Source organism: Plectropomus leopardus, chromosome 19, assembly GCF_026936395.1.
Source record: "Plectropomus leopardus strain MGB_pleo_1.0 chromosome 19, ASM2693639v1, whole genome shotgun sequence".
Lineage (NCBI taxonomy): Eukaryota > Metazoa > Chordata > Actinopteri > Perciformes > Serranidae > Plectropomus > Plectropomus leopardus.
Window position 1 is genome coordinate 9,037,408 of NC_142194.1, and position 27,215 is coordinate 9,064,622.

The window sequence follows — 27,215 nt, forward strand, 5'->3', positions numbered from 1 at the left end:
GAGAAAACTGCAGTACTTGTTGTAGAATCAGGAAAGTTTCAGTGCTAATGAAGTGCAGTGCAGACTTTTCAGGTTCTGCGCCTCGTTACCGGTTACTCTCATGTTTACTTGGTGCCACTGCCTACATAATTGCCCCCTGTGGGATAAATAAAATATTGGATTTGCTTTTCCTTTCTCTCTTCTTTCTCCCACGTTCAGAGTCAGCGGTGGAGGGGCCTCCCCGCCCTCCCTCTCCTCCCCTGCAGGAGTACAAGGAGACAGCCGTCTTCCTCCTCTCTTCCCGCCGGCCACTCACCTCCTCCTCCTCCTCTTCTCGTCCCTTGTCCTCCTCCTCTTCGTCAGGAGTCGGGGGCTGTGAGGGCGGGGCTGGGGGGCCCCACTGGGAGGATGAAAGCACCAGCAGTGAGAGCAAGTCCAGGTACTGCACCAGCGATACACACGAACACATCGACTTTAGACATCCTGCATATAAAGTCACCTGCAAACTGGTTAAAGTTGTATTTTATAGTTTTCGTCATTTCATTGTCTGAATATTTAAATACACAGAAATCAGTAAACCTTGCTTGACAAGTGCTGTATTTAATTCCTCTGCTCATACTTTGCAAAAAATGTCGCTTACTGTTCGGAAACAGTGTCACGGTGAAAAGCCAAGAGCTTATTTTTGCGGTTTCTGCACTCCGTCTGCGATTTTCGTAGCTACCTTTTCAGTGCTGGGAGTAGGGATGATAACAATTAATCAACGATCGATTAATCGGTTGTGAAGAATTAAATCGAACATGTGAAATTTAATCAGTTAATCAATAGGCTATGCAAAGCTGTCAAAGTACATGCAGAGTGTTGCTGTGAGCTTTGATTGAGGAAAAGCACATTTGTATTGTTTTTCTGTTTCTTTGTTTCTTTCAAAAAACAATTAATCAATTAATCGATTATTAATTTGACCAACAATTGATTAAGGAAACTGCTTACAATTTGCAACTCTAGTTTACTTTTAAAGCATATTCCACTACAGGTTACTGAATATATGCCCTAAAATTCGACTTTCTCTCACTATGTTTGAACTTCTCAAACAGAATAATTAAGTTGTTTTGTAGGTGATGTGTTTTTACTTTTACTTTTGACTTAACCTCTAAAATGAGTTCTCTATTTTCTTTTAAGAAGATTTTACTTAAAAGTTGCATTTACATCTTTGAAGTAGTTTTTAACAGTCGGCTTGTATTTGTACTCTCTAAACCCAATCAGCAGAGGCAGATGGAGGATTCGCCCTGTTTAAAGGATGTTTTGGCGTTGCATAAATAACTAGAATTACTGCCTTGTGGTTGTTTGCCTCAGGAGCCAGTCAAGTTGCACTTAGAGTTGACTTCCATGAACACACACACACACACACACACACACACACACACACACACACACACACACATACATAAACACACACAACAGTAGCACAGAAGATCTACACACTCAGCGCAGTTTCAAGATTAGTGCCACCTCTTAAATATCTGCCCAAACAAGCTCCTCTTCTGTTCTTTTCAGAATATTCTGATGTCACAGTGAAGTTGACCTTTGACCTTTTATATATAAAATGTCGTCACGTCATCATTTCTTTCTTTTTAGACACTCATGTGAAATTCTGTTATGAATACCGTATGAATTCATGAGTTATGGCCAAAATCATGTTTTTTTAAGTTCATAGTGACCTTTGACCTTCAACCACCATGTTCGTATTAATTTATTGTTAAGTGCAAGCGGATGTTTGTGCCGAATTTGAAACTTCCTCAAGGCCATCGTTCTTGATATTGCATTTACGAGAATAAGGGCTTTTGTCCACCTAATGTTTTGTTTTTATCAACGCCAGTGTCCTTTTTTCTGTCTGCGGCTGCCTGGAGGAACAGTGCTGCTGCCGGCATCATTTTTCAGAGCGCTCTGCCTTTTTTGTGCGGCCGCTTCCGGCACTTCAAGTTTAAAATCTCTGGACTATTCAGACAGGCACCGTTGATGTCATTGCCACTTTTTAGCAAGGCTGCTGTCACCGCAAAGACGGAGAAGATCGACCTGGAGACACAGGAAGTTACTGGTGTGTGTTGTGTCTCAATCAACATACAGCTGTACGCTTGTTGTTAGCTGTGTAGTCAAACGTCTGCTAATGCAATGTCCCGTTAGCTTACTAGCTAATGCTAATGCCGACATATTGTCATAGAAACAAAACGTTTGCACATTTTTTAAAAAAGCGCTGGAAGTGCTCTTATATAAACGGCTGGGAAGCGTTCTCCAGTGCCCTGCTGCTGCGTTTCATCTGAGGAAATATGCTAGGTGGACACAGGCCCTAAAGCAGATTAATTCACAGTGACCTTGACCTTTGACCTATGACCACTAAAATCCAATCACTTCATCGTTGAGTCCAAATGGATGTTTGTCCCAAATCTAAAACAATTCCATCGAGGCATACTTGAGATATGGTGGCAATAATAGGAGAGCTGGCTGCACATACGTACAGACAGGCAACGCAAAAACATAACGGACGTAACTATTCGGGAAGGATATCACCGTTCTTTCCACTCCCGGAGTCGTGTGACATCCCGTGTGACATCTTCCTCTCTTGCTCTGTAGTTCCTCTGGAGGCCGCTACAGGCCAACCTGGAGGCCGCGGAGAGAGGCCCTGAACATCGACAGCATATTCACCCGACCGAGAGGCTCCTCTCTGGGCTACAACACGCTGCCGGGCCCCTCTCTCCCTCCGGAGCCCCAAGACTCCTTTCCCCCAGCGGTCCCCGCTCCGCCCGCACAGCCAGGACTGCCAGAGGCGGAAGGAAGGGAGGTCGGGGAGTTGGAGGCGGGGTTTGGGCTGGTCGGGCAGCCCAGGTCTCTAGGCAGCGGGCGGACGATGGGACCCCCTGCCCCTCCACCTCTGAGAGGGGTGGAGCACCAGCCGCGTCTGATCCAGAGAATGGAGAGTGGCTACGAGAGCAGTGAGAGGAACAGCAGCAGCCCCGACAGGTAGGAAACCCACAAATAACAATTACTGTCTGTTCCTCTCTGTCTCTGTCGTTCATTGTCTTTCCCTCTCTTGGTTTCTGTGTCAATTTCACTTCATCAGCCTGAAATACGATTGTGACATTAACAACAACAAATTGTCCAACAATCCAGCAAAAACAAATCAATCATCGGACATATTTGTCAAGAGACGTACGATCTGCGCTCTCAACATTTCTCCCTTTTTTCTCCTTTTCTTTCTCTTTTTCTTTCTGTTTTATTTCTCTCCTCACAGGGAGGTGGGGCAACAGAAACGGGTGCTGATGTCAGGACCTTCATGGCGTTCGGTGCCCAAGTCAAAGAGCAGCGGTGCCATATTGCAGGAGCTGCCTTCACCCAGCTGGGGCGGCGGCACCAACACAGGTGTGAATATATGCATCCAGCAGGGTTTGTACAATCATGGAAACGATAGAAAAAATCATGGAATTTGCAAATATCAGTTTCTAGGCTTCGAAAAGTACAGGAAAACTAAGTCTATGCTGAAAAGTGTAAAATGTAATTTTGTTTCAATCTGTATATTAGCACATGATGTGTATTAAGGAAATCTAAAAATCCAACAATGCAGTTTGTTGCTTGTGATAAATTATGTAATTTATGGTGATTTTTAAAGAAAAAAAATTGCAAATTCAAACATGCCTCCCAAGGCACGTTTTCTTAAAAATTACCACAAAATATTTAAAAAAAAAAAAAAGGCAAACAGCCCAAAAACGAAAAAATAAAAATATTGGCAGTAAAATGAATTCAAAATACAGCCAATTAACATTGAATCCCCCTCCACTAAAGCCAAAATAAAAAACATTTCCCTGCCCAGTTCTTAAAAAAATGTTTGACATGCCTCCCAAAAAACAGCATATATTTAAAAAAGATATTTTATAATTATGAAAAAGAAGGAAGGAGTATCAGTGGTTTTTGCACAGAATCCATGGCTTTAAAAATTTGCCTCAAAGTCACGTAAAAGTCATGGAAATGTTTTGGTAAAAAGGTGTATGAACCCTGATGTATTTGTCTACTGTAATGTCCGTTTGAGCAGATCGATCTTTTAATATTCCACCTGATTTATGTGCTCAGGCGGCTCGGGGCGCAGTGAGCTGGACGAGCTGCAGGAGGAGGTGGCGAGGAGAGCCCGCCAGCAGGAGCAGCAGAAGCGGAGGGAGGCGGAGCGGGAGGCGGCCATGGGATTCAACCCCAAACCCAGCAAATTCATGGACCTGGACCAGCTCCAACACCAGGGTACGGGAATGGAGAGAGGGATGAGGAGAAAAGTGGGAGGGAGTGAGGGTGGTGGAGAAAAGAGAGAGATGTGTGGGAGGTTAGATGTTTTTAAGGAGAGCAAAAGAGGTCAGTTCACCCATCTGACAGAAACATATTCTCTCAGGGACTATGTCTTTGTTTAATGCAGACAGTCTGCATGAGATACCAGAATCTAAGTGAGAATATGTGGTTTTTGTACATTTGTGTGAATTGACCTTTTAAGGTGACAACTGCATTTAAAGGGACAGTTCACCTCAAATTCAAAAATTGCAAATTTTCCCTCTTACCTGTTGTGCTGTTTATCAGTCTAGACTGTTTTGGTGTGAGTTGCTGAGTGCCGGATGTATCGGTCGTAGATATGACTGCCTTCTGTCCAATATAATGGAACTGGATAGCGCTCGGCTTGTAGTGCTCAAAGCACCAAAAAAATACATTTAAAAAACTCAACATCAGTGTCTGTTTCCAGAAATCATGACCTGGTTCCTCGAGATAATCCACAGACCTTGTTGTGAGCAGTTTGGGAACTATTTTCTTTCTACTCACGGACGAGAAAACTTTATGAGATTTGAACATTAATGGCATCCTCCTCGGCTGAGCTGTTAGTTCGTTAGTAGTAGATGCACGCTTCCTTCTGCACAGTGATGCAGTTGAAACTAGAGGTTGAGCGGTTTATCAGTTTCGATTATTCGGCACCCATAGGACGTTTCACAAACTCACTAACGGTGGAACTTTCCTCCGATATTGGCTGCTGACTGCGCAGCTAGGAGGAGCTGATCAGCGGGGAAAGCTCCAGAGACAGCTCGTCCCTTCTGTCATATGACTCTGTATAATATATTCTTCATTTTAACATGTTAAATGATTTTTTGGCCAGATAGCAGCAGCTGGACCAGCACCAGCCCTTGTTTCAAAACGATAACACTCAAATATTTTATACACAGTCAGGCCATGAGCTATGTTTTAACCTAGTCTTGTTTTTTTTATATTTTATAAACCACTGAGGAAGTGTTTTGAGTATTTCTGAAATACAAAATTACTCCACTCCATCTGTCTTGTGTGGAATTTCATTTGAATTTTCAACAAATTAAAAAACACTCAATAGTTATAGAGAAATGTATTTTCTATTCATGGTTACTTTGATGTTCAGTTCCACTTTTATATATTGACTTTGTATTTCCTTCATTCAGATTTGTAGTTCATTTTCAACACTGAAATTTTTGCCAGGTAAAGGGGATATCGGCAGATTAATAGGAAATCAGCATTTTCCTGTTCCAGACTATTGTTTAAAATAAAATCCACTTTTCTACTTCTACTAGAGAGAAAATAGTTCCTACATGAAACTGCTCATAATAATGTAATTTTCTTTGCTTTGAGCACCACAAGCCGAGTGCTAACTAGTTCCATTATATCAGCGAGAAGGCAGACATCTCTACAGTCTATATCGCCAACACTCGGCAACTCGCACAAAACAATCTGGTCTGATAAAAAGCACTACAGGTAAGATGAAAAGTATGTATTTTTGATTTGGAGCTGAACTGTCCCTTTAAAGCTGCACAGGGCGACTTCATATGTAAACTGTAACTGACTTAACAGACAATTTCAATCTTTACTGAAAAAAACTAACAAAAAAAGGCAAATTTAAGGCGCTTCAGCTGGAGAAATGTGAGGCTTTTTTATGATCTCGTCTAATAAAGATTATTTTCTGCGTTAAAATCTTGCCCTGCGCAGCTTTAAGGTGACATTATCACCTGTTGTCTAGTTCAGCAGTTGCAGTAACTTGTATGTTCTGTCTGACCTCCTCTTTGTCCTCATTCCCATCTGTTCGTCTGTGTCTCCATCTGTCTCCCTCCGTCTGTATTTTTTATTTGTGTGTTAGTTCAGCGAGTTGCTCTAAGTCATCTTGTATATATTTCAGAGTTTTGTGTGTCATCCGCGAGTGTTTTATGTCAGAATAAGTGTGTGCGTGACAGGTCCAGCTGAGCTGAGAGAACAAACTCTTTTCAGACCCGTTTTTACCAACATGGAAACTCATGTGGGACGTTTAGTGACCAAAACCAAGTGGGAAACTTGATTCCCATTCAGAATCACATTCCCAGTCTTATTTTAGAGCTGTAGGGAGTTCACAGTGTGCGTGTTTTTCTTTTAATGCAAAAAGATTTTGAGTATTGGTGTACATCCTGTGCAGTGTCTTGTTATGTCGGTGAGTGTGTGTCCTTGTGAAGCATATGCATACATAGTCATGTATGTATTTTAGTGTACGGTGTATTTTTGTCTGTGTGTGTGAGAAAGAGAGAGATTGTGTTCCAGAGCTGTAGACATGAGACTCAAATCTTACTTAAAGGGGCACTCTGCCAATTTTACATGTCAAAGTCAATTTGCAATTCACGGGGAATAATGAGACTGTAATGTCTTCTGTGGCTCTGGAGGAGCTTCGTCTATTCTGCCGTAATTACTCAATTTACTTTAGATGAGTAATCTTATTTTGGGCTTGGGGACTACAAATTTACAAACTGGGAGCTTTGAAAGATTTAGGCGTATATCAGGATCCAACAAATAACATACAGAGGTGGAGCTTGACTCATAACAGGGACTTAAAAGGGCAATTTACAACAAAATCAAAAATACACATATTTCTCTCTTATCTTTACCTGCAGCGTTATTCGTCAATCTTGATTGTTTTGGTTTGAGTTACAGAGTGTTTGAGATATCGGCCGTAGAAATGTCTGCCACTAGATTGTACTCGGTTTATGGTGCACACAGCACCAAAAAAAAAAAAAATTATCCTGAAATCATGACCAAGTTATGCATGATAATCTACAGACCTTATTCTGAGCAGTTTCATATGGAAACTACTTTCTTCTGAAATACACCTGCCAACTCTATCACCACATAGAAGGAAGCGTGCATCGAGATGTAAATATTAATGGCGTCCTCCTCGCTTGAGCTGTGGGGTTAGTGATGCTGGGTGAGCTAGCAGAAGATGCACGCTTCTCCCTGCGCTGTGATACAAGTAGCAGATGTAGTTACAAAGAAAGAAGTCTTACGAGGGATGTCGAGTTGATTTTTTCATTTAATAATAAGTATCTGCGGATACAGAGTCCTGATCTTATACTTGTATTTTCCTAGACATTGCAGTTGCAGAGTGCATACTTTAAATACTTTAAAGCTATTAAAATCAGTCCAGTGTATGTCTCTGAGAACTGACTAGCTCTGCAATGCAACTTGCACCCAAGATGTTCCCCTTTTTTAAAAATTTTGTTTTTATTTTTCTGTCGTGAAACATTTTATTGAGAGGGGTCCATGTGTTGTTAGCAAATATACACAAACATAGAAATTATTGATAAATATACAAATGCTGCATGAATATAATTAGTGCATTCTCATAAGTAGTACAGACACCACTCCAGGATTTTTAATTTTTTTTTATTTGTTTATTTTTAACTTTTCTACAAAATAGCTATAAAGTAGCAAACCCTTTCTTTAATCTTTTTGTCCTTGTGCTGTCTCTGGAATTTCGCTGTCCCTTTAAGAGCGTATTGTCCAGATTTTGTTGCCTCTGTGCAGCTTTGTTGGATTTAGCCTCCCCGAATGAGCTGTTTTCCATTGAGTGCTTATTTTCTTTGTCTGTACATCTTTTGCGTCTTCTTACGTCACCGTTTTGCATTTTTCTTAATTATTTCTGTAGAGAGACGTTGCTGTTGAGTTTCAAATGTATGTTTTTGGCACCACAAGCCGAATGCCATCTAGATCCATAAAAATTAAGGCAGACATTTTGCAGAGAGAAATTTATATATATATACATTGATTTGCATGTAAACTGTAAACTCTGTATGGAAAAATATGAACTTTTGATTTTGAGGTGAAGTGAGGTAAAGTCACAGTATCTCAGCCCTTTGCATCAGTTTTTAGCGGAACTGAGGCCCAATGGGAGGCTCCATTGGTGCACCAATGGAGAGTGAAATATCTCATCCACTATTAACTGGATTGTAGTGAAATTTAGCAAAAACATGCAGAATTCCAGGAGGATGAATCCCACTGACTTTGGTGATTGCCTGACGTTTTCTCCAGCGCCACGATGAGGTCAAAACTTGAATTTGTCCATTTATTTTTACATTTGTGATTAAATACCTGCAAAACCAATGACATACCATCAACTTCAGCTCTACCTGCTGAATAAAGATGGTGAATTTTTGGTAAACACGAGCATTTTAGCCAGCTGACATTAGCATTTAGTTTTTCGCTGTGCTTAAGTGCAGCCTCACAGAGCTGCCAGCATGGCTGTAGACTCTTAATCTGTCTTTGGCAAGTCCCCCAACTCTCTGGATTTGCAGTGCTAAATCGCTCAAGTCAAAATCAGGACCTGAGACTTGACTTGGACTTGATTGCTGCGAGAGTTGACTCATCTTAGACTTAAAGGAAAAACATTTAAATTCTTACCAAGAAAGATAAAAAGAAAGATTTGATGAGAAGAAATTTCAGTCTTCCCCTGACACTTGGCTCAAAACAAAAAAGCTCTGACGTGGTCCATGTTCTTGTGTGTGCGCACGTGTGTGTGTGTGTGCGTGTGTGAGAGTGTGTGTGTGTGTGTGTGTGTGTGTGTGTGTGTGCGCGCGCGCACGGGTATGTGTGTGTGTGTGTGTGTGTGTGTGTGTGTGTGCGTGCGTGCGTGCGTCTGTGTGTTTTCATGCATATTTGGTCCTTGCATCTACAAATTATATTTTTCTGTGCCTGTGTTACTGTTTTAAGATGTGTGTGTGCATGTGTGTGTGTGTGTGTGTGTGTGTGTGTGCGTGTGTGCGCGTATGCGTGCGTGTGTGTGAGTGACAGAGAGAGAGAGAGAGAGAGAGAGAGCGAGCCTTGTCTGAACTGCAGGTGTGCAGGTTTTCCCCTCCAGCTCAGCACTAACTAAATCTATATCAGGGATTATTATGTTGTGTCCTGTCTGTCCTACTGTGTGTGCTTCAGTGTGTTCAGCCTCATGTACCTGACACACACACACATACTCACACACACACACCCCTGTGAGTACACTCGACCTTGATGAAGTGAAAGGACGACTTGCGAATGAGCAGATGGCATCACTATCAGCGCGATTACGTAACAGAATTTGGTTTCCCACGTCCGTATCGATGGTTTCAGGCGGACTCCAAACAATCTGCCTCAGTGTTTTAGAGGACGTTACAGCCAACGACAACAACAGAGCGGCCGTCAACCTTCCTTCATCTTGCCTCTATCAATCAAAAGTCCAAGCCAGGATGGGTGACGACTGCTCTTTTGTTGTCCTCTTCTGCATCTTTTTTTTTTTTTATAACAAACTAACACCATTCGGGGTGCGTTCACAAGGCTACGCACCGTAGAAAGCTTTGTCCCAAAAGAGATTTAATCTTTTTTCCTGTCTGGTGTCTGTGGCTTCATGAACGTAGCCTCAACTTTGCTCCTCACTTTTCTAATCGTGATTTTTTGACTCACTAACGACAGTCCAAGTTTACATGTTGATGCATTTATAGTAGAATTGCAAAGTGGGAAGAGAAGCTGGGTGTGGAAGTATTTTTCACTACTATAAATTCTATGGATACTGATTGTTAAACTACATCCCAAATACAGGGTCCAACATTAATGTCAGTGGAAGTGAGTAAGAAATGTACTTGCTGTGACAGTATTTACTTGCCCCCATACAAATTATTTAGCATGTATAAAATGACAGCAAAGACTGAAGTTAATCCCTTTGAAACCTGGAACGACATCATTTTCTCGTTCTGACGTATTACACAAACATTTAAACCTCTGAAACCTGAGCAGGTGGTTTTTATTTCATTTGAAGACATGGCTAAAAGGCAATGAGCAATTTGGCAAGCAATGTCCCACAAAGTGCAAAAAAATCAGGAAAAGGTGACAAGAAAATTACCTGAAAATTAGTTTTAAAAGAGAGACAGAGAGAGAGATTTAGAAATTCTGGAAAGTTTAGAATATTAAAATATGGAAAATGTGGGGCGCCCAGTAGCTCAGTTGGTAGAGCGGGCGTTTGCGCTCTGTGATCTTATGTTTCCAAACTTAATGCTCCTGTGAAATATAAACCCAGTAGCTAATATTTTGATGTATGATTTAATTCAGTGATATTCAATTTACAGCCTGCAGGACAAATCTGGCCCCCAAAAGAGTGCCAGGTGGCCCCCCAACCCTTTTACAACAATTTACAGTAAAAATTACACGATTCATTCATTCATAAGCTGCCAGAGGGCATAAAACAGCATCAAAATAGAGGTTGTTTAGCAAAAAAGGTGATAGTGGAGAATCTCTGCACCTCCCAGCTCAGGTCCTAGCTAAGTGCCTAATGTGCTAAATTCCCAGAAATGTCCTAAAATCCTGGAGACCTCCTAAAATCCTAGAAATATCCTAAAATCCTGAAAATGTCTTAAAATTCTGCAAATGTCCTAAAATCCTAGAAACATGTATGGGGCCGCCTTGACTGGCCCCCCGGCCTCCTGCTATTTTTCAAACGTGGCCCCTAAGCAAAGCAAAGTTGAAAGTCCCTGATTTAACCCTTTAGAACCCAGGTAATCATCATGTGCAGGGTTCAGGCCCCTGTCACAAGCTTTTTGACCGTTTGAAACTGGAGCAAATTGGCAAGAAATGTCCCGAAAGTTGCAAGAAATAAGTAAAAGGTGACAAGACAATTATCTAAAAATTTGTTTTCAAAAAAAGAGGGGAGAACAATTAGAAAATCATTCAAAAAATGTGAGATAATGCCCAAATAACTATATTTATAATTAGAATAATTTTATAATTTTATATTTAAAATTATGTTACAGAAAAGAAAAAAATATGAATTAATGCATTGTTTTTTTCAGCACTTTTGGGGGTTTTTTTGCACCTTTTTATTATATTTTCAAGTAATTTCTTGTAATTTAAAAAAAAAAATAAAATTGGCCACAGTTTGTGCAGTTGATGTTGCAACCTACCCGTGTTTTTGGAAGACATCAAACCAGTTTGCTCAGGCTTCAAAGGGTTAACTAATCTAATGATACTCTCCAATTGTCAGTCACCTAAAAAAAAGAGGACTCTCGAAATAATTCCTCCCACTTTGCACCTCTATACTTGTTTAAAATACACACACATTGACTCACAGTAGAGGAGCGTAATGCATGCCGGCCCCCTCATAACCACTCCTTCTGCTCTGCTTCTGTTCTCTCCTCTTGTCTCACCTGTTCTTTCATCCTCATATTTTGTCTCCGTCTTTATCTTTTCACTCTCTTTCCCTCTGGTATTCTTCTCTGTTGTTTTCCTTCCTTTTCGGTTTTCCCCACTCGTTCTCTCTCTGCCACTCTGTCGTTATTATCTCTCTGTCTTTTCTCCTTTTTATCTCCCGCTCTGTTGTTAACATCCTCAGCTGTGCTCAGACCCCTGCATGAGGCTAACGCTCATAGCGGATTGGCTGTAGCTGCGTGCATGAGGAGCACTGGGGGCCCAATCAAACGCAGGCAGGAACAGGAAATGGAACGGGAGACAGGAAGCGCCCCCCGCCCACAGGGGCCTCGCAGGTACCACCACTGACCCCCTCTCTATGTGTCCGCAGCGGTGCCTGTCTCAAAACCACCTCCTCCCTTCCTCCCTTCCTCACTTGGTGTGTGTCGTCAGCTCGAGCTGTCCTCAAACCCACCTCAGGACTCCTCTGTGTGTGTCCTCTGGGTGCTGGCTGTCTAAAAACACCTCAACACCCTCATGTGTGTGTCTTCAGCTCTGGCTGTCCCCAGATTTTTTTGTAACCCCGAGCACTGCACTCTCAACACTCCTGCTGTATGTGTATGTGTGTTCTCAAGCACACACACTTGACTGTATACAGTAACGTCTTATCCCCTTTGTGTTTGTTGCAGTGCAGTAAAAAAACAAACAAAAAAAAAAACGCTTTGCTGGGCTCTGTGTCGCCATCGAGAATAAAAAGCAAGAGACAGAATCGCTCTCTGCTTCTCCGTGCTTCACTGCTTCCCTGCATTGTTGTTGTGCTGCTCTTTGTAGCTGTGTGCTGCCAAGGCTTCCCTCTGCTCTTTGTGTGCCGCTGAATCTGTCCCTCTGTGCACCGTCAAGCTGCAGTCCGTCCGTCACTGTGTTTCTGTCCTGTGTGCTGCCGTGCGATTGTAGTCACAGATCCTGCGCTGTGGTTTTGCTTTTTGTTTTCGGGCTCTTTGCTGCTGTGTTTGTGTGTGTTACAGTAAGTCAGCCTGCTTCCCTCGCAATGTGTCGGTTTCGCCGTGTGAGGTGGGGAAAGTGAAGTTTTTGTAAGACGTGTCATAGTTAATATTTAAAAAGAATGAGACAGCTCATCTAGAATCAGAGATAAAGAATTAATAACATGTAATAGAGTAAAATAATAAGAAAAAATAGACTTGCAGGCAAGAAATGAGGTTCAGGTATCCTGTGGATTTCAGTCACCTTGATATCTTCTGGTTTTTGACTAGTGGTTACACAAAACAAGTAATTCAAAGATGTCAACTTTAGATTATTCATCAGTTAGTTGTCATCTTTTAAATTAATCGCCAGCTAATTTGATTATCAATTAATTGGTTTGAGTAATGTTTTCAAGGTCCAGTTTGTAGAATTTAGATGGATGTATTGGCACAAATTAGAATATAATGTAATAAGTATGTTTACTTTAGTGTATAATCATCTTAAAATAAGAAATGTTGTGCTTTTGTAACCTTAGAATGAGTCGTTTTATCTACATAGAGAGCGGCGCCTTTTTGCCCCGCCATGTTTCAGCCACTCATGTTTTAAAATTTTTGTGTTGGCCACTTTAGTTAGAAGCTCCTGTACAACGAGAGCATAAAAAACACCCAATTTTCTGACCTTTTATAGACCAAACAACTAATTGAATAATTGAAAAATAATCAACAGTGAGAATAATTGTTAGTTGCAGCCCCCGTCAACTTTAGGAAATCGTACAATTTTCTGACATTTTATGAATCATATGATTACTTGATTAATCAAACAAACACTCGAAAAAGAGAATGTAGCGATCACAGTGGTATAATATATAAATGAAATAAGATTAAATCAAATAAATATGTAACTACACAAAGTACTAATGTAATGAAAACAGAAATTTCATCTTTCGGGCTCAGATGCAGTTAAAGAAGTATTTTACTACTGGAAAGATGGTCATTTCATAAAACTGGACTGTCTATTCAGGAGAAAGACCCAAATACTTTTGACACTGATGGTATATGACCAGAGAAAACAGAGAAATAGGGCTTTGGCATTTGCTTTTGCTCAAGAGGTAGAAAACCTACAACTATCAGAATGCACTAAGCTGCACCAAACCAGTAAACACTACCATAATTGGTAACAAACAGTCTCGATTTACAGTTAAACAGTGCACTAAAATATGTTTCTGAAAACATTTCAGGCGAGAAATTGGCAGCACAGTAACAGAATCTGGGTTCATATTTGATCAGCACTTTAGTTTTACTGTTTTATCTCCATTATTACAGTACAGGAATCAGTATGGCTCCCACTTTCTCTTCAAAATTCTCATATAACAGCCAAACAGTGCACTAAAATGTGAAATTTTGAGTAATAAATAGGTAATGCAGTAACATAATCTTGGTATATATCTGTTCAGCGCTCCATAGTTTTACCGTTTGATCCCAGTTTTTTTCAACCACCGTTTTTACATTACAGGGAACAGTATGGGGGCCACTTCCAGTTCACAACTTCTCGTATTACAGCCAAACAATACACTAAAATCTGTGTTTGAAGACGTCTTAGGCACAAATAGGCAATGCAGTAACATAATTTAGTTTTATCTGAGTTTTAGAGAGAGAAAAAGAAACAAGGGTTGCTCTCTCTTGATCCACTCTTATACTCTTTTTGTTCAGGCATAGAAAAATGCGAAAAATACAGTTTGTAGTTATAGTTAGAAGCTACAAAAAAATAATCTTTTAGTGCCTTAAACTTGGTCCTTAAAATCCTAAAATCTGCTCTAAAACATTCTTCCATAAGATCTTAAAAAAAGAGTCTTACTGTGGCCCTTTGAAGCAGCTGAATTTATGTAGATACAATAGGATTTGCTACCTTAGTCATGTTAATGTCGGGTTAAGTCTCTCATTCAGTAGAAGTCATCTTAAACTGCTGCTAAATGTGTTAAAAATGTATAAATCCAAACAGTTAACAGCGGGATGGAGAGAAGGAGGAGGTAAAGCTCAGCGCTCAGCCTCTTTTATTACCTTCCTCCTCTCCTCTATTGATCAACACAAGCCTCTGATTTATAGCTCTCTGCTGCAAAGCCTGCTGGGTAATTACTGAGGCTGAAAAGAGACGGCAGAGTTAACGTGGGGGATGGGGGCCGGCGCTCACGTAGACATGGACAGGTTTGCGCACACCGTCTTTAAAAATAGACACACAAATTTACACACTTGCTGTTCACACATACCAACACACACACACTTTACACACACACTGATAGAGTGCCAAACGTCTGTAGAGAGGGTCTGCTAATGTTCCACATACATCATATCCTCCACATATCAATGTATGTAAATCAATAAAGTAATATAGCGGCCCGCCGAGACTGAATTACAGCAGACTGTAAAAGACGCATTTATTTTCAGTGTTGATTTACGGCATCAGAGCAGCGGAGGGTAGATTGCTGTTTTGATAATCAGATTAAAGTCTTCAGGTTTGGTTGTTTGTTCGGGGAGTTAAAGTTTCTGCAGAGATGCGTCCGTCAACCGAGCTGAGCTTGTGCCTGACTCATAAACAGCATGGCGGTGAAATCCCAAACACAACGCGGTGCTTGCACAGGGCTGCATCATTGTGTAGCTGTTTGCTCTGTGTGAAAGTGTGTGTGCGCTTGTTTATCCTGGTTGTGACCTTCCCTCGATGCAGTAACTCACCTGACGTCAGAGCCACTATGTTTTTTTGGGCTTTTTTTTTTTTTTTCTGTGCTGCGGCCTGACTGACACCCTCCCTCTCTTGTGTCCTCCAGTGAACAGCCTGGCCCGGTCCAAGTACTGCTGACGCCCAATCAGGAGGAGGAAGAGGACCAGGCACCGCCCAACCAGGACGCTGCTCTGGGCCCGGACCCGCCCCCTCCACCCTATCGGCCCGCTCCCCCTCGGCCCCCACTCACCCTCAGCATCCCTCACCCTTGCGCCCCTTCCAGCCGAGGGGAGGAGGAGGAGGGTGGATGCGTGGGGAGGAGAGGGGAGGAGGGTGAGGATGGGAGGGAGGGGACGGGGGTGAGGCTGTGCGAGTTGCTGCAGGCAGGGGGGGTGAGTGTCAGACCCCTGGGGAAGCACTTAGCCATCTCTCTGCCCTCGCTTCCTCTGCGTCTCTGGGATACACACACCACACACACCGCACACTCCACACACCTTGAACCCACACACACACACCCTCCCCCTCCGTCCTCCGCTACTCCCCCATCGTCCCCTCTGGAAGCCTCCGGGCAAAGGAAACCTCTCACGCCTCTCTGGCAGCCCCCGCGGCCCAATTCTCCCACTCAGCATTGGCCAAGGCACGAAGCCGCTGCCGACAGCGGCACACGTCATTGGTCCTCGTGGAGTTTGGACCGCCCCGACGCCGTGGTGACGCCGTACGACACGCCCCCAGACCGCTGTGTCCCCATCAGGCCGCAGACGAGCAGTCAGCGCTACAGCTCCAGTTGCCAGTCCTCTCCAGGGCACTACGGCTCCCAGCATGCCCCAGGGCAACACGGTGATCCCTGCTGTGACCGTGAAGAGGCCGAGCTGTCGGAGCTTGACTCCCTTTACCAGGCCAGTCTGCTGGCAGGGAAGACAGGTACACACACACACACACACACACACACACACACACACACACACACACAGAGAGTCAGACACAAAACCAAGAGCCACCACAACACAGCTTCAGAAATGTATTACAATAACAAAAAATTAAAAATGTATAAAGTGGCCATTTTAATATACCAAAGTTCCTCGGCTACTTAGTCTGCAAGTTGTTTCGGTTTTGACGTGTTCCAGTTCCTTGATGAGGCGCCAATATTTTCTTGCATCCCTAGCTTTGACTCTGTCTTTCACTGGCAAGCGTGGTGAACTGTAAACCTGTGTAGAAAACCCTTAACAAAGAGGCGGCCAAAAATTTTGCCAAAACTTAAATGCTCCAACAAATTTTTCAGCCGTAAGGAAATCATCCATTTCCTTTGATCGCTGCATGGTGGGAGAATAGCATCGACCGAGTGCACACTCAAAAATCAAGGAGTTTTTGAATATAGACCATTTCAAGGCCTTCGACTGAGACTGCCGGTCCAGCCGCTACTGCGAAAAAAGAGCATAAGAAACGCTGAACTGTAATTGTCCTGAGCTGAGAAACACACTTTGGGAAATTGGGAAATTAGTTTCAGAAGATTGCTGTACCTTTTTACAAAGCATGTCAAAAATACAAGTCTAGTGCTTTTCATAAGAGAGGAATCAGCACAAAACATTCATTGCAGTGTTCAAATGAAAGAAAAACTTCAGGGTCTGTGGTGCTCATTTGATTACTGTTTAGTTTTGCAGTGTCCTGGAGAATGAAAATGACAAGACAGACACACAGCACACGCAAATACAAATGCTTCTCTATGTGTGTTATCACTGGCCAAAAATCTTGCAAAACTTACCATTAATGAAATGAGCCCTGCAGACCCTGAAGTTTCTAGACAGTGTGCAGTTGTGTCTTTTGACCAGTCTAATCTTTGCACTGGTTTGTTTCTTTAGAGATGCAGTGGACTTTTGTTTTTCTGACATCAAATTTGAACTGTCAAAGAGAACAACCTAACATTGAACAGGAGTTCCTAAAACTTATTTAGCCATTTCCCACTGTGTATATTTCAGTTCAGGAGGAGAAGTTCAGCGTTCCCTATGCTGTTTTTGCGCCGTAGGGTCTGGACAAGAAGTCAAATTCTGCGTTGACACTTTGAGCAACACAGCAATAGCCTGCAACTAACATGGCGGTGACGTGAAGCTACAAACTGTCGCCTAACACGAAAATTGAACTGACCTCAACTTTTTCCAGCTTTCTCATTTTTAGTTGTTGCATGGCACAGTTTTGCAGTGGGGTTCAGACATCAATTATAAGCATAGAATTTTTGTTTTGACCAAATGTAAATTTTAGATGACATTCAGTGAGATGGTTTTTGGCAAGTAGCGCGCACACACACACACACACACACACACACACACACACACACACAGGCATGCACACAAACCCTCTGATGACGTAACTATGTTAACATGCACTTGAGCAACACTTTAACAGCGACTCGGCGATAATGTAGCTGAATGCGCTGTGTCTGCTTCTAGTGTGAACGCAGCTTAAGTGGAACAATGATGTCGTTTCCTAGCAACCAAAAGAGACATTGAAACAGTCTGAAGTGACTGTTTTAAGTTTGTATAAGGGAGAAAAGAAAAAAAAAATTAGGCAGAGGGTAGAGTCTGCAGAAAAACACACCACTACACACTTCTAGTGGGTCATAAGTGATGATTGAGAGGGATTATTATTGTACTAGTTCATACATTATTTTTTAAGGAAGTGCTGTAGGGCTTATAGCATATCTGAGTATTTTTGGCACTTCTATTCTGACAGAACAATTGTATCATTACCTGTTCATATAAAATACTGGTGTATGTTCAGTTCTTGTATACTCACAGAAAAGACAGTGTTCTGTAAAAGTTAATATGCAGTGTATACAGTAAGTGTGTAGAATGGCAGCACATAATTATTTCTGCAGACAGGTTGTTGCAGCTGATTCTGGGAACTTTTTTATTCAGATTTTCTGCATTTTAATATAGTTTCTTGCTAAGCACTTCAGTCCTTTAAGAGGCTTTTTGGTGTGCTGTGATGTAACTTTCCTAAATCACAGACCTTAATTAAATTCCAGCCCAAAATCCAGAGTTTCCAAAGATAAATTATAGGAGAGTGTTTATAAATTGGTGCACAAAAAATGGAGACTTTTTAATTTGCTGAAATGGTGGGACAATAAAAAAACGCCGTCTTGTGTTTCAACACTCAATAATTGTGATATATTGGTTGAGTAAAGGGCTGGAACAGAATTTCTATCGAATATTTTAATAAATAATATTTGGAGTTGTTGGCAGACTTGTCTTTAGAGCTCCATCCTTGCATGTTAGTGTTTTGACCTCCAGCCCTGCCTGTGTGTGTTTTTAGGCTGCAGCCCATCCGAGAGGCTCATATCAAGGGTGGGAGGGCAGGCTCGCTCCAAGACCCCCAACGCAGACATGGAGAGGAGTGTGTACGGGGCGGACTGCACCAGCACCCCCACCTACCTCAACAAGGTTAACTTCAACGCAGTCAGAATCCCCTCACACGTTGGATCCATTTCCCAGCGCCTGACAGATATTTTCTCCCTCCGCAGCCAATGATGTTGCGGGATCTGCGTTACGGGGTGGAGCCCGACGACGGGGAAAACCTGCGACGAATCGGACGCAGCCTGAGCGGCACAGTGGTGACCTCGCGCCGCAGCCGCCTGACTGCAACCCGCAGCTTCGTGAGTGTGACTTCCTGTGCTCTGCTGCCTCTCTGTGGCCGTGCTGTTAAACTGCACCTGCCTGATGTCCCGTGGCCGTTTACACATTGCTTTTTCCCTGTGCTCTTCTCCCCCCCTGCTGTTTGTCTCCCTTTCGTCCTGCTTTTTTTTTTCGATTTCCAATCTGTCCTCTCTCTCTCCTCCTCTCCACTTTCTCTTTCCTCTCTCTCTCTCTCAAAGGTGAAGCAGGCTGATGTCAGTGCCTCTCCTTGCTTACTTCCTCTCTTCTGAGTCCCTGTTGCTATTCCACCACTATCATCTTCCTCCATCCTCATCACCAACACCTTATCATCACCACCTCCCTCCACCGCTTCACAGGTAAACACTGCACTGAGCTCGTAAAAAAGAAAAACACTCATCCGCTTATGATTGAAAAGAGTGTACACATTTCCTTGGTTGAGCTACTTTGAGTGCCAGATGAGTGTGTTTCTGAGCAACTTCTAAATCAGGTCAGAACAGCAAAGTGAAAGTCTTCTCTTGATGTTTTATAAATGTTTTGGTGAACATTTTATTTTCTGGCAAACTCATCTGGCACAAAAGTAGGCTAAGCTGCTATTTGCACAGAGCTGTATCCTGGGGATGTGCATTAATTTGTAATAACTATCGAGAGCCAATGGGTCTTTTCCATTCCTGGGCAAATCTGCCATGTGTCAAATGTAGTTAAAATTTCCCATCAGAAAAATACATCTGTCCATCTACAGTGTCATTATCTTTTAACCCTTTGAAACCTAGAGCGACATCACTTTTGTTGTGCTACTAAATATTTAAACCTTTGAACCCTGAGCAAATTGATTTCGTTTCTTTTAAAAACATGTGGGGGCTATGAGCAACTTGGTGAGAAATGTTTCATAAATTGCAAGAAATTTGTTGAATTCAACATTTTTTAAAGCTAGGATATAAGTGTCTCTACATATGTATATACATACGTATTTCACTGCCGCAAAGACGGCCTTTTTACAAAACTTCATTGTCTATGTAATAGAAAGACACAGATACTTAAGCTAAAATACTTCAAATACTTTAAATTTGTGCTGCATGACCAAAGAAAGCAGAGGATAAGGGCTGTGGCATTTGCTTTCGCTCAAGAGGTAGGAAACCTACAACTACCAGAATGCACTGCACCAGTCTAATAAACACTCGAGCTGGTAGGTGACGTAATGCCAGTTGTCCATTTATAGAGGAAACAATATGGCTGTAACAAACAATCTCATATTACAGCTGTACAATACATTAAATATGTTCCTATAAACATTTATGTGGGTTAGGAATAGGCAACACAATAACAAAATCAAGCCTCTGTTTTTACAATACAGGAAACAGTATGGCACCCACTTCCTGTGCATAGTTGTATAATAATAATAATAATGGTGTATTACAGCCAAACAGTACACTAAAATATGTCTCTGAGGACATTTTAAGCAAGAGATAGGCAATGTAGCAACAGACTCTTGATTAATATTTGATCAGCACTGCCGATTTTTTACTGTTTATCTCACTATTTTTAGTTTCTGTTTTAACAATTCAAGAAACAGTATGGCAGCCACTTTCTGTTGACTAATTCTCATATTACAGCCAAACAGCGCACTAAAATATGTTTTGAACGATGTTTTATGCGAGACAAAGGCAAAACCATAACAGATTCTTGGTGTACATTTGATCAGCACTGCCTCGTTTTAGATTGAGGGGATTCTGGTCTGAGTTTGAGAGATAGAGAGAGCGACATCTCTCTCTTGATTCGCTTCTGTGGTCTTTGTGCCAGTTGTGGTGGGGATATGAAAAGTATAATCTGGATTTGTAGCAACAGACTTGGAGCCAGCAAAAAGCCAGTGGATTTGAGTTAAAATGAACAAGGAGATCTAGGCACAGGTTAGATGGAGGGAAATTTACCACAGTTTGTTGACATGTTCTGTCCACTTTGTTGTGATAAAAAGATGGTTGGAAACTGGAAAAGCATCACTTTAACAACAATTCACAAATGAGCATCATTTTAATCAGTTGAACCAATACTGATTATATCCGACTTTTGACGCTTTTCTCCTCACCAAAATACAGCAGATTTCTCCAGTTTAAGTCATCTTTTTAGAGACTTTTTATAGTCTGACACAGAAGCATCAGCTCAGGTTTTAACACTTTGTCAGTTTCAGAGTGTAAAAATCACACCTCACCGTGAGAGCTGAGGCTAATGCACTGGATCCAAAATATTTTTAGAAGATGTTACTGGACATGTGATATCCCAATATTGGCTGTAACAATAATTTGATATTTATTATTAATAATAATTCCATTATTTTTTGCTTCAGTGTCAGCTCAGAACCAGCACCAAAAAAAGTTTACACTTGAATATCGGTGAACATGTCCGTTTCATTTTTAAATTTATACAAAAAATACAAAAATAATAGTAAACATGAATATCTCTCTCCAGAATCCAAAACCTAGAGTATGAGAACTCAAATTTACGATGTGGTTTGGTTAAAAAATTAGCAAATTGACTTGGTTTCTTTCAAAATCATGGGGAAAACGAGATGAGAAACTTGCCGAGACATGGCCCAAAATTAACATGAAATTTGTAAGAAGTCATAAGAAAATTACCTGAAAATAAGCAATAAATAAATAATGAAGACAAAGATACAAAAAAGAAGATGACATGAAGCAATGATGATAAATAAAAATATATATATGTAAATGTTTTTGTTCTGTAACATAATTTTAAATATATAATTATAATAATTACAAGTATAGTTTTCTGGACATTTTTCCACCCTTTTTTGGTAATTTTCTAATAATCCTTCCCCTTTTAAAATAATAATTATCAGTTTATTTTCTTCCACTAATTTCTCACAATTTTTGTGACATTTCTTGTTAAGTTGTTCATTGCTTTTTTCCCATGTTTTCCAAAGAAATCGGACTACTTTTCTCAAGTTTCAAAGAGTTAAATAGCTTTTGTAAAGCATCTCAGGTTTCAAAGGGTTAAAGTCTGGAGCTGATCCATAGACCATGAATTTGGAATAATGTAATAAATGACACTGAGAGCACACAGCAGGGGTTGTTCTGAGTATAATGGCACATTTTCCCCTCAAACTTTTTAGAGGAAACACTAACAACATTAACTATTTTCATTCCAGAATAGATATGTGCTTTATCAAACCGAAACTCTTGTCCAAAATGACATTTGTGGGGCAAGCTGCCTGAGGTGTTGGCACGTAAATATTAAGCAAACCAGGAAAAAAATGATGTTGCAAACAGAAAACAGGAGAATGATAAAACAGCAGGTAGACACTGGCCCTTCAAACCTGTCAGATTTATTTTTAGTCTGTTTTGGATGTGAGTTGAATCTTAATGAAACAATTTGCTGATCATTCACTGGAATCAAGACACAACTGCACACACATGCTCATAAACATGGATCCTGTTTTATTAAATATGCTGGGAGATGAATAACCAGGTTTCTGATCTTCAATGCAAAGGTCATATTCCCCAAAAAGGATAATAATATGCATGTTAATGCTCTGAGTGAAGCATGTGAGATTGTTTACGCTGGTTTCTTTTTCATTCTCCCTTAATAAGTCAATTAGTCAAAAGGAATATATATTACTATAAATACAAGACATGCAGAACATCATTACAACAAAGGCTTGCACAATATCAGATTTTGACTACATGATAATTGCTCAAGATAACGATATTAATTGCAATATCTGTAAAAAAAAAAAAAAAATTAAAAAAAAATGTTACCTGTCAAATTCATCTTTGTTCATTGTGCATTTTCTCACCTTAATTAATCTCTGGAAGATTTACATGATATTATACAATCAGCTGTTGTTGATACCAGTAAATTTTGACCCCCTTAATACAACTATACCTTATTTTTTTCTTAATACAACAATAGTTTTTATCCATTATTGTGTATAAATAGATTAATCATTTTTGTTCAGTGCAAAAGTTGTTGTTTATATAAATTACCAACAACAGCTTTAAAGGGGAATTATTAAGCTATTTGGGTTTTTCTTTTTTCTTTATTGTTTTGAGTAGCAGCAAGTCCAAGCCAAAGGGCGCTCTCTCTCCCTCAGAGGGAACTGCTCCTGAGCTGCCTGAAACACCTCGTTTGAGTCTCAGTGTTTTCTTCAGTATCTTGGTGACATCACACTGTAACAAATAGAGCAGACAGCTGACCAATCAGAGCACACTGGGATTCTGGGAGGCGGGACATAAGCTCAGACAGACTGTTTCAGTCAGAGGTGCTGCAGCAAAGGGCAGTAGGTTTGTTTTTTGAACATTAAAGCATGCAAACAATAAAAAAAAAAAAAGATCTAGAAAATGAGCATAACAGACCCCCTATAAATCTCAGTTTTCAAAACACACCTGAACAGTTCTTCCGCTTCAAATCTATTTCATAATTTAACCCTGAAATGTGTCTCAAAGTGGTCAAAGTTTGCAGTGCACCTTCGAGCTAATCTGACCCGCTGTCTCCTCTCTCGTCTCAGGAGCTGTCTGGCGGTGCGGGGAGTTTCTGGCTGTGTCTGACGGGGGTCAAGCTGTCTTCTGATCAGAGTCCCACTCTGCTTCACTAATGTCTCACAGCGTCCACCTCCACGTCGGGGCCGCAGCGCCGGGGTCCTTGCCGGAGCCTCGCCTTGACGGACCTGGAATCGGCTCAGGAGGATCAAACTCCGATCCCGTTCCTTCTCCTCCCCCCTCAAACAACATGCACACGCAAACACATGCACGCACACATGCACATCTGCACTGACGTAGAGCCTCCCTCAGCGCCTGCAGCACCTTGCTTAGCCTCTCCTCGCCTCCTTCCCCTCCCCTTTTTGACCTTCTATTCTGTCTATGCAGTCACTCTGACCCCCAACTACAACCTCAGCCCTCCCCCCTACTTTCCCGGGACTGTTTCTCGTCTCCCCCTGGGTTCTCCGAGGGTTTCCCCTGTGCATCCTGGCGAGCATGCTGCTTTCAGCGCTCACCAGCCGGGGTCCGACTGGGACCCGAGCTCTCGGCAGACTCGTCCTCCATCCTACAGGACCCTCAGCTCAGGGGGAGACTCTTACCAAGTAGCCACGCCTCTTCCTCTTTCTTCACGGGCATTTCCTGTTGGACGCACACATAGCCGAACTGGGTCTGTTTCAGATGGACAGCCATATTTTTTCTCTTTTTGTTTTTTTTTGTGTTTTTTTTTCTCTTCCTGTGTGCGCACACAGTAAATCCGCCCGAGACCGAACTCACTAATAACTAAAAAGTCATGTACAGAAAAACTCATGTATGAAAACCTGTATGTTAATTAATAAGACCTTATGGAATGTTGATAATGATAATTAACGAATATTGATAAACTTAAAGTGGTACTTCCTCATGTCTGCATTTCAAATAGGAGTGGAGTGCACTTCACAAGTGTCTAGCTGGAGTTTCCGCCCCCCCCTCCAACCCCTCCCCTCCCTTTCCCAAAACCGCTCGCCGACCTAATGACAGCTCTCCCGTTTCTACCGGGAGATTAAACAAAGAAAAGCGCTTCCTTTTCTTTCTCCTCTGCTTCTCTCCTTGTTCTGTTCTTTCCTTCTTTCTCGCTGTCTTTTAAATTCAAACAGGGAACGGTAGCACCAGAAAAAGGCCGACAGGGGAGGAAAGTCGAGAAGGAATGAGAGTACGTAGGTTTGGAAACCCTTTATAAATGAAAAAAAGGGACTGACTCGAGTGCGCTTTATAAGGTTGCACGGCAGAAGTGCACTTTTTGAAGGTTATTTGACTGAGAAGCAGCTGGAGAGAAGACGTTTGCTTCACTTAAAGGCCTCAGGTGAACTTCAGTGGCACTTATCAATTCACACTTGTATGATTTCTCCCCTCCCGTTGAAACTGGTTTCGAGACCTCAGATGTGAATAGAAAATGCTCATTCTCAGCCTGAAACAGTGACATGTCTAATATGAATATGCTTTATATGATATATATGTATTAGAGGTATATTTTCAGCCAGTGAGCTATCTTCTTCAGAGATGTCAACCATTTCTCAGTTGTACGAACAGTTATTACACAGTAATGAAATTCACCCCCTTCACTGAGGAGCAGTCCGACATGTGTAGAGTACAGTTATTACATGCTTTATTCTATAAAATATTCTATAAAATAACTCCTTATACAAAAACCGGCCAATGTTGAAGAATTTACCGATTGATCGTTGTAACTAAACCAAAGGTTGGCACTTAACTCAGAGAGCGTATTTAACATTGCTGTTTATCGTTTTCATTTCGGTTCAGATTTTGTTTGTTTTATTTTGGGTTCTGGATGTGGGAGAATGTAGCCAATTGTAGCGCATGAGTCCGCTATGCAAATCAACCTTCCCTCACGATCCTGTATCAGAGACAGTCAGGAGGCAGACACACCCACCAGCGGGGGGCGCTCTCACGGACTCTGGCAGAGACGCGGCGAGGTGGAGGAGATCTCACGTTTTAATGCTGCTGGTGAACTTTGTTGTTCTGCATCTAACTACTATGTCTCAACCAATGGAATGCAAAAAGAGAGCAACGAGAAAGGAGAGCGAAATTCAAAACGGGGGAGAAAGAGAGCGAATGAATGTAAACTAAAGGATGAAAGTGTGTGAATGATGCGAAGGTCAGAGATGAGCGAGGTTTGGAGAGTGCAGACGGTTTATTGTTTGTGGGTGTGTGTAGACTGTGTGTGTCAGTTTTGGGGTGGTGTTGCTCGGGGAAAGAGGGAACCTGTATTTTTGCAATAAAGTTATTACCAATGCACTCCCACAGGGGGCGTAACCACCGTACAATGTGTGTGTCATCATTTGTTTGTGGAAATGTCAGGGGTAAAGAAGCATTTTGACAGTGAGATGATGTCCACTTTCTGCAAAGAATTTATTCTGATACTGAACAAAAATGTAAATAATACTTTTGTTTTTTCTTCCAGTTTTCACAGTTAAAGTTAAAGATCTAAGACTTTTTTTTCATGCACATGTATTTCTCTCAAATTTTGAGATTAACCCTTTGGAACCTGAATTGATCTTTGTCTCTTTTCTTTCTATCAGATGCCTTTTACAAGTATTTATGTTTTTGAACCAATGAGCAAACTGAGGAAACACTTTTTATATTTATAATGATCATAATTTCTAAGCACTTTTCTAGTTCACCCCCCTCCCTTTTTATTTCCAGGTAATTTTCTTGCACATTTTTTGAGTTGTTTTCTCTTCAGTTTCTCATTGCCTTCTTCTCATGTTTTTTATTTTAAAAATCAAGGCGATGAATAATTATTATTGTTTGTTTGTTGAGAAATATGTCTATTGAGTGCCTGAAAGAAGTCTTAGAGCTTTATTGTAAATGTGTGAAAAATCAGAGAAAAAACAAAAGTATTGCATTTAAATACACAGTATTTGTGTGCAAATTAAAAAAAACAAAAACTTTTTGTTTTTGTTTCAATCTCCAAATCTCAAATTATATATAGACTTGAAAAACATTTTAATGGTGTCTACCTTTTCACAACATATACTTGTAAAATAAATTATTAGAGCTCATAAAAAGCTCCTTCGTAAATATTTAAACAGGTGTCTGCTCTTGTACAGTACTTAGACATGAAAAATGACCTAAATTACATGCCACGGCACTCATTTCTATAGATAATGAATTGAGATACTAGAAGTGTAAATTTTTTATAAAGTGCTAGGTTGCTGTCTGGCTTATGGGAATGGTGTCAGGATGAGAAACACTGCTGCAGTTCAGATTTCAATTCTGTCAGATTTTCAGATCTCCCAGGTGAATCTTTTCACATTTCTACATTTTCAGCAATGTGTTTGAATGAATTTGCATTTGCATTTTCTGCAGGAGTTGCATGTTTGCCCCTGTTTATTTGATACCAAACAGTTGCTCTACAGGATTACATGTTGCCTCTTTGCAGGGCAATGTCTCTTGCACAAGCAAATATATGAACTTCTGATTTGATTGTGCACATTATATGCCACTAATTATGTTATACTGCCTTTAAATGAATTAAGCTTTTTTTCTAATTCTAGTAATGTTTGATATATGGAGATAACGTTAGGCTACTGTCTCTTTTATCATGATTCTGCTTTTTCTTTTTCTCAGTTTCTGTGCTAAAAATTCTACATCTTCAGCAATGTATTTGAATTAACTTCAGTAGTTGAATGAGAAAAGCACAGACAGATAACTTGCTGAGCAGTGTTGGCAATATGAATTAAACTATTGCCATTTCTGTTAATAAAAAAAGTCATAGAATACATTTAAAAACTTTAGTACAACGTAATGTGATTTAATTTTGATCAACAATATTATTTTGTGCATGCAAACACTACCAGTGATGTTTCATCAACGCCTGTCTGTATTTAATGACCTCATATGGAGGCGCGGGACTGATGTAAACAGGAAG

At 41.1% G+C, this 27,215-nt stretch overlaps 1 protein-coding gene across 3 annotated transcripts in view; it reads left to right on the forward strand.

Annotated features, from left to right (window-relative positions):
* The window catches only part of usp54b (ubiquitin specific peptidase 54b), a 77,256-nt gene extending 51,648 nt beyond the window's left edge, over positions 1–25,608 (forward strand). For all 3 annotated transcript variants that reach the window (XM_088070170.1, XM_088070171.1, XM_088070172.1), the window contains 9 exons: positions 199–418; positions 2,605–2,991; positions 3,263–3,390; positions 4,096–4,257; positions 11,663–11,813; positions 15,257–16,071; positions 18,457–18,584; positions 18,665–18,796; positions 23,317–25,608. In XM_088070170.1, coding sequence (XP_087926296.1) covers positions 199–418; positions 2,605–2,991; positions 3,263–3,390; positions 4,096–4,257; positions 11,663–11,813; positions 15,257–16,071; positions 18,457–18,584; positions 18,665–18,796; positions 23,317–23,403 — 2,210 coding nt within the window. In that variant the 3' untranslated portion in view covers positions 23,404–25,608. The remainder of the gene's footprint in view (positions 1–198; positions 419–2,604; positions 2,992–3,262; positions 3,391–4,095; positions 4,258–11,662; positions 11,814–15,256; positions 16,072–18,456; positions 18,585–18,664; positions 18,797–23,316) is intronic.
* The last annotated feature ends 1,607 nt before the right edge of the window (positions 25,609–27,215 follow it).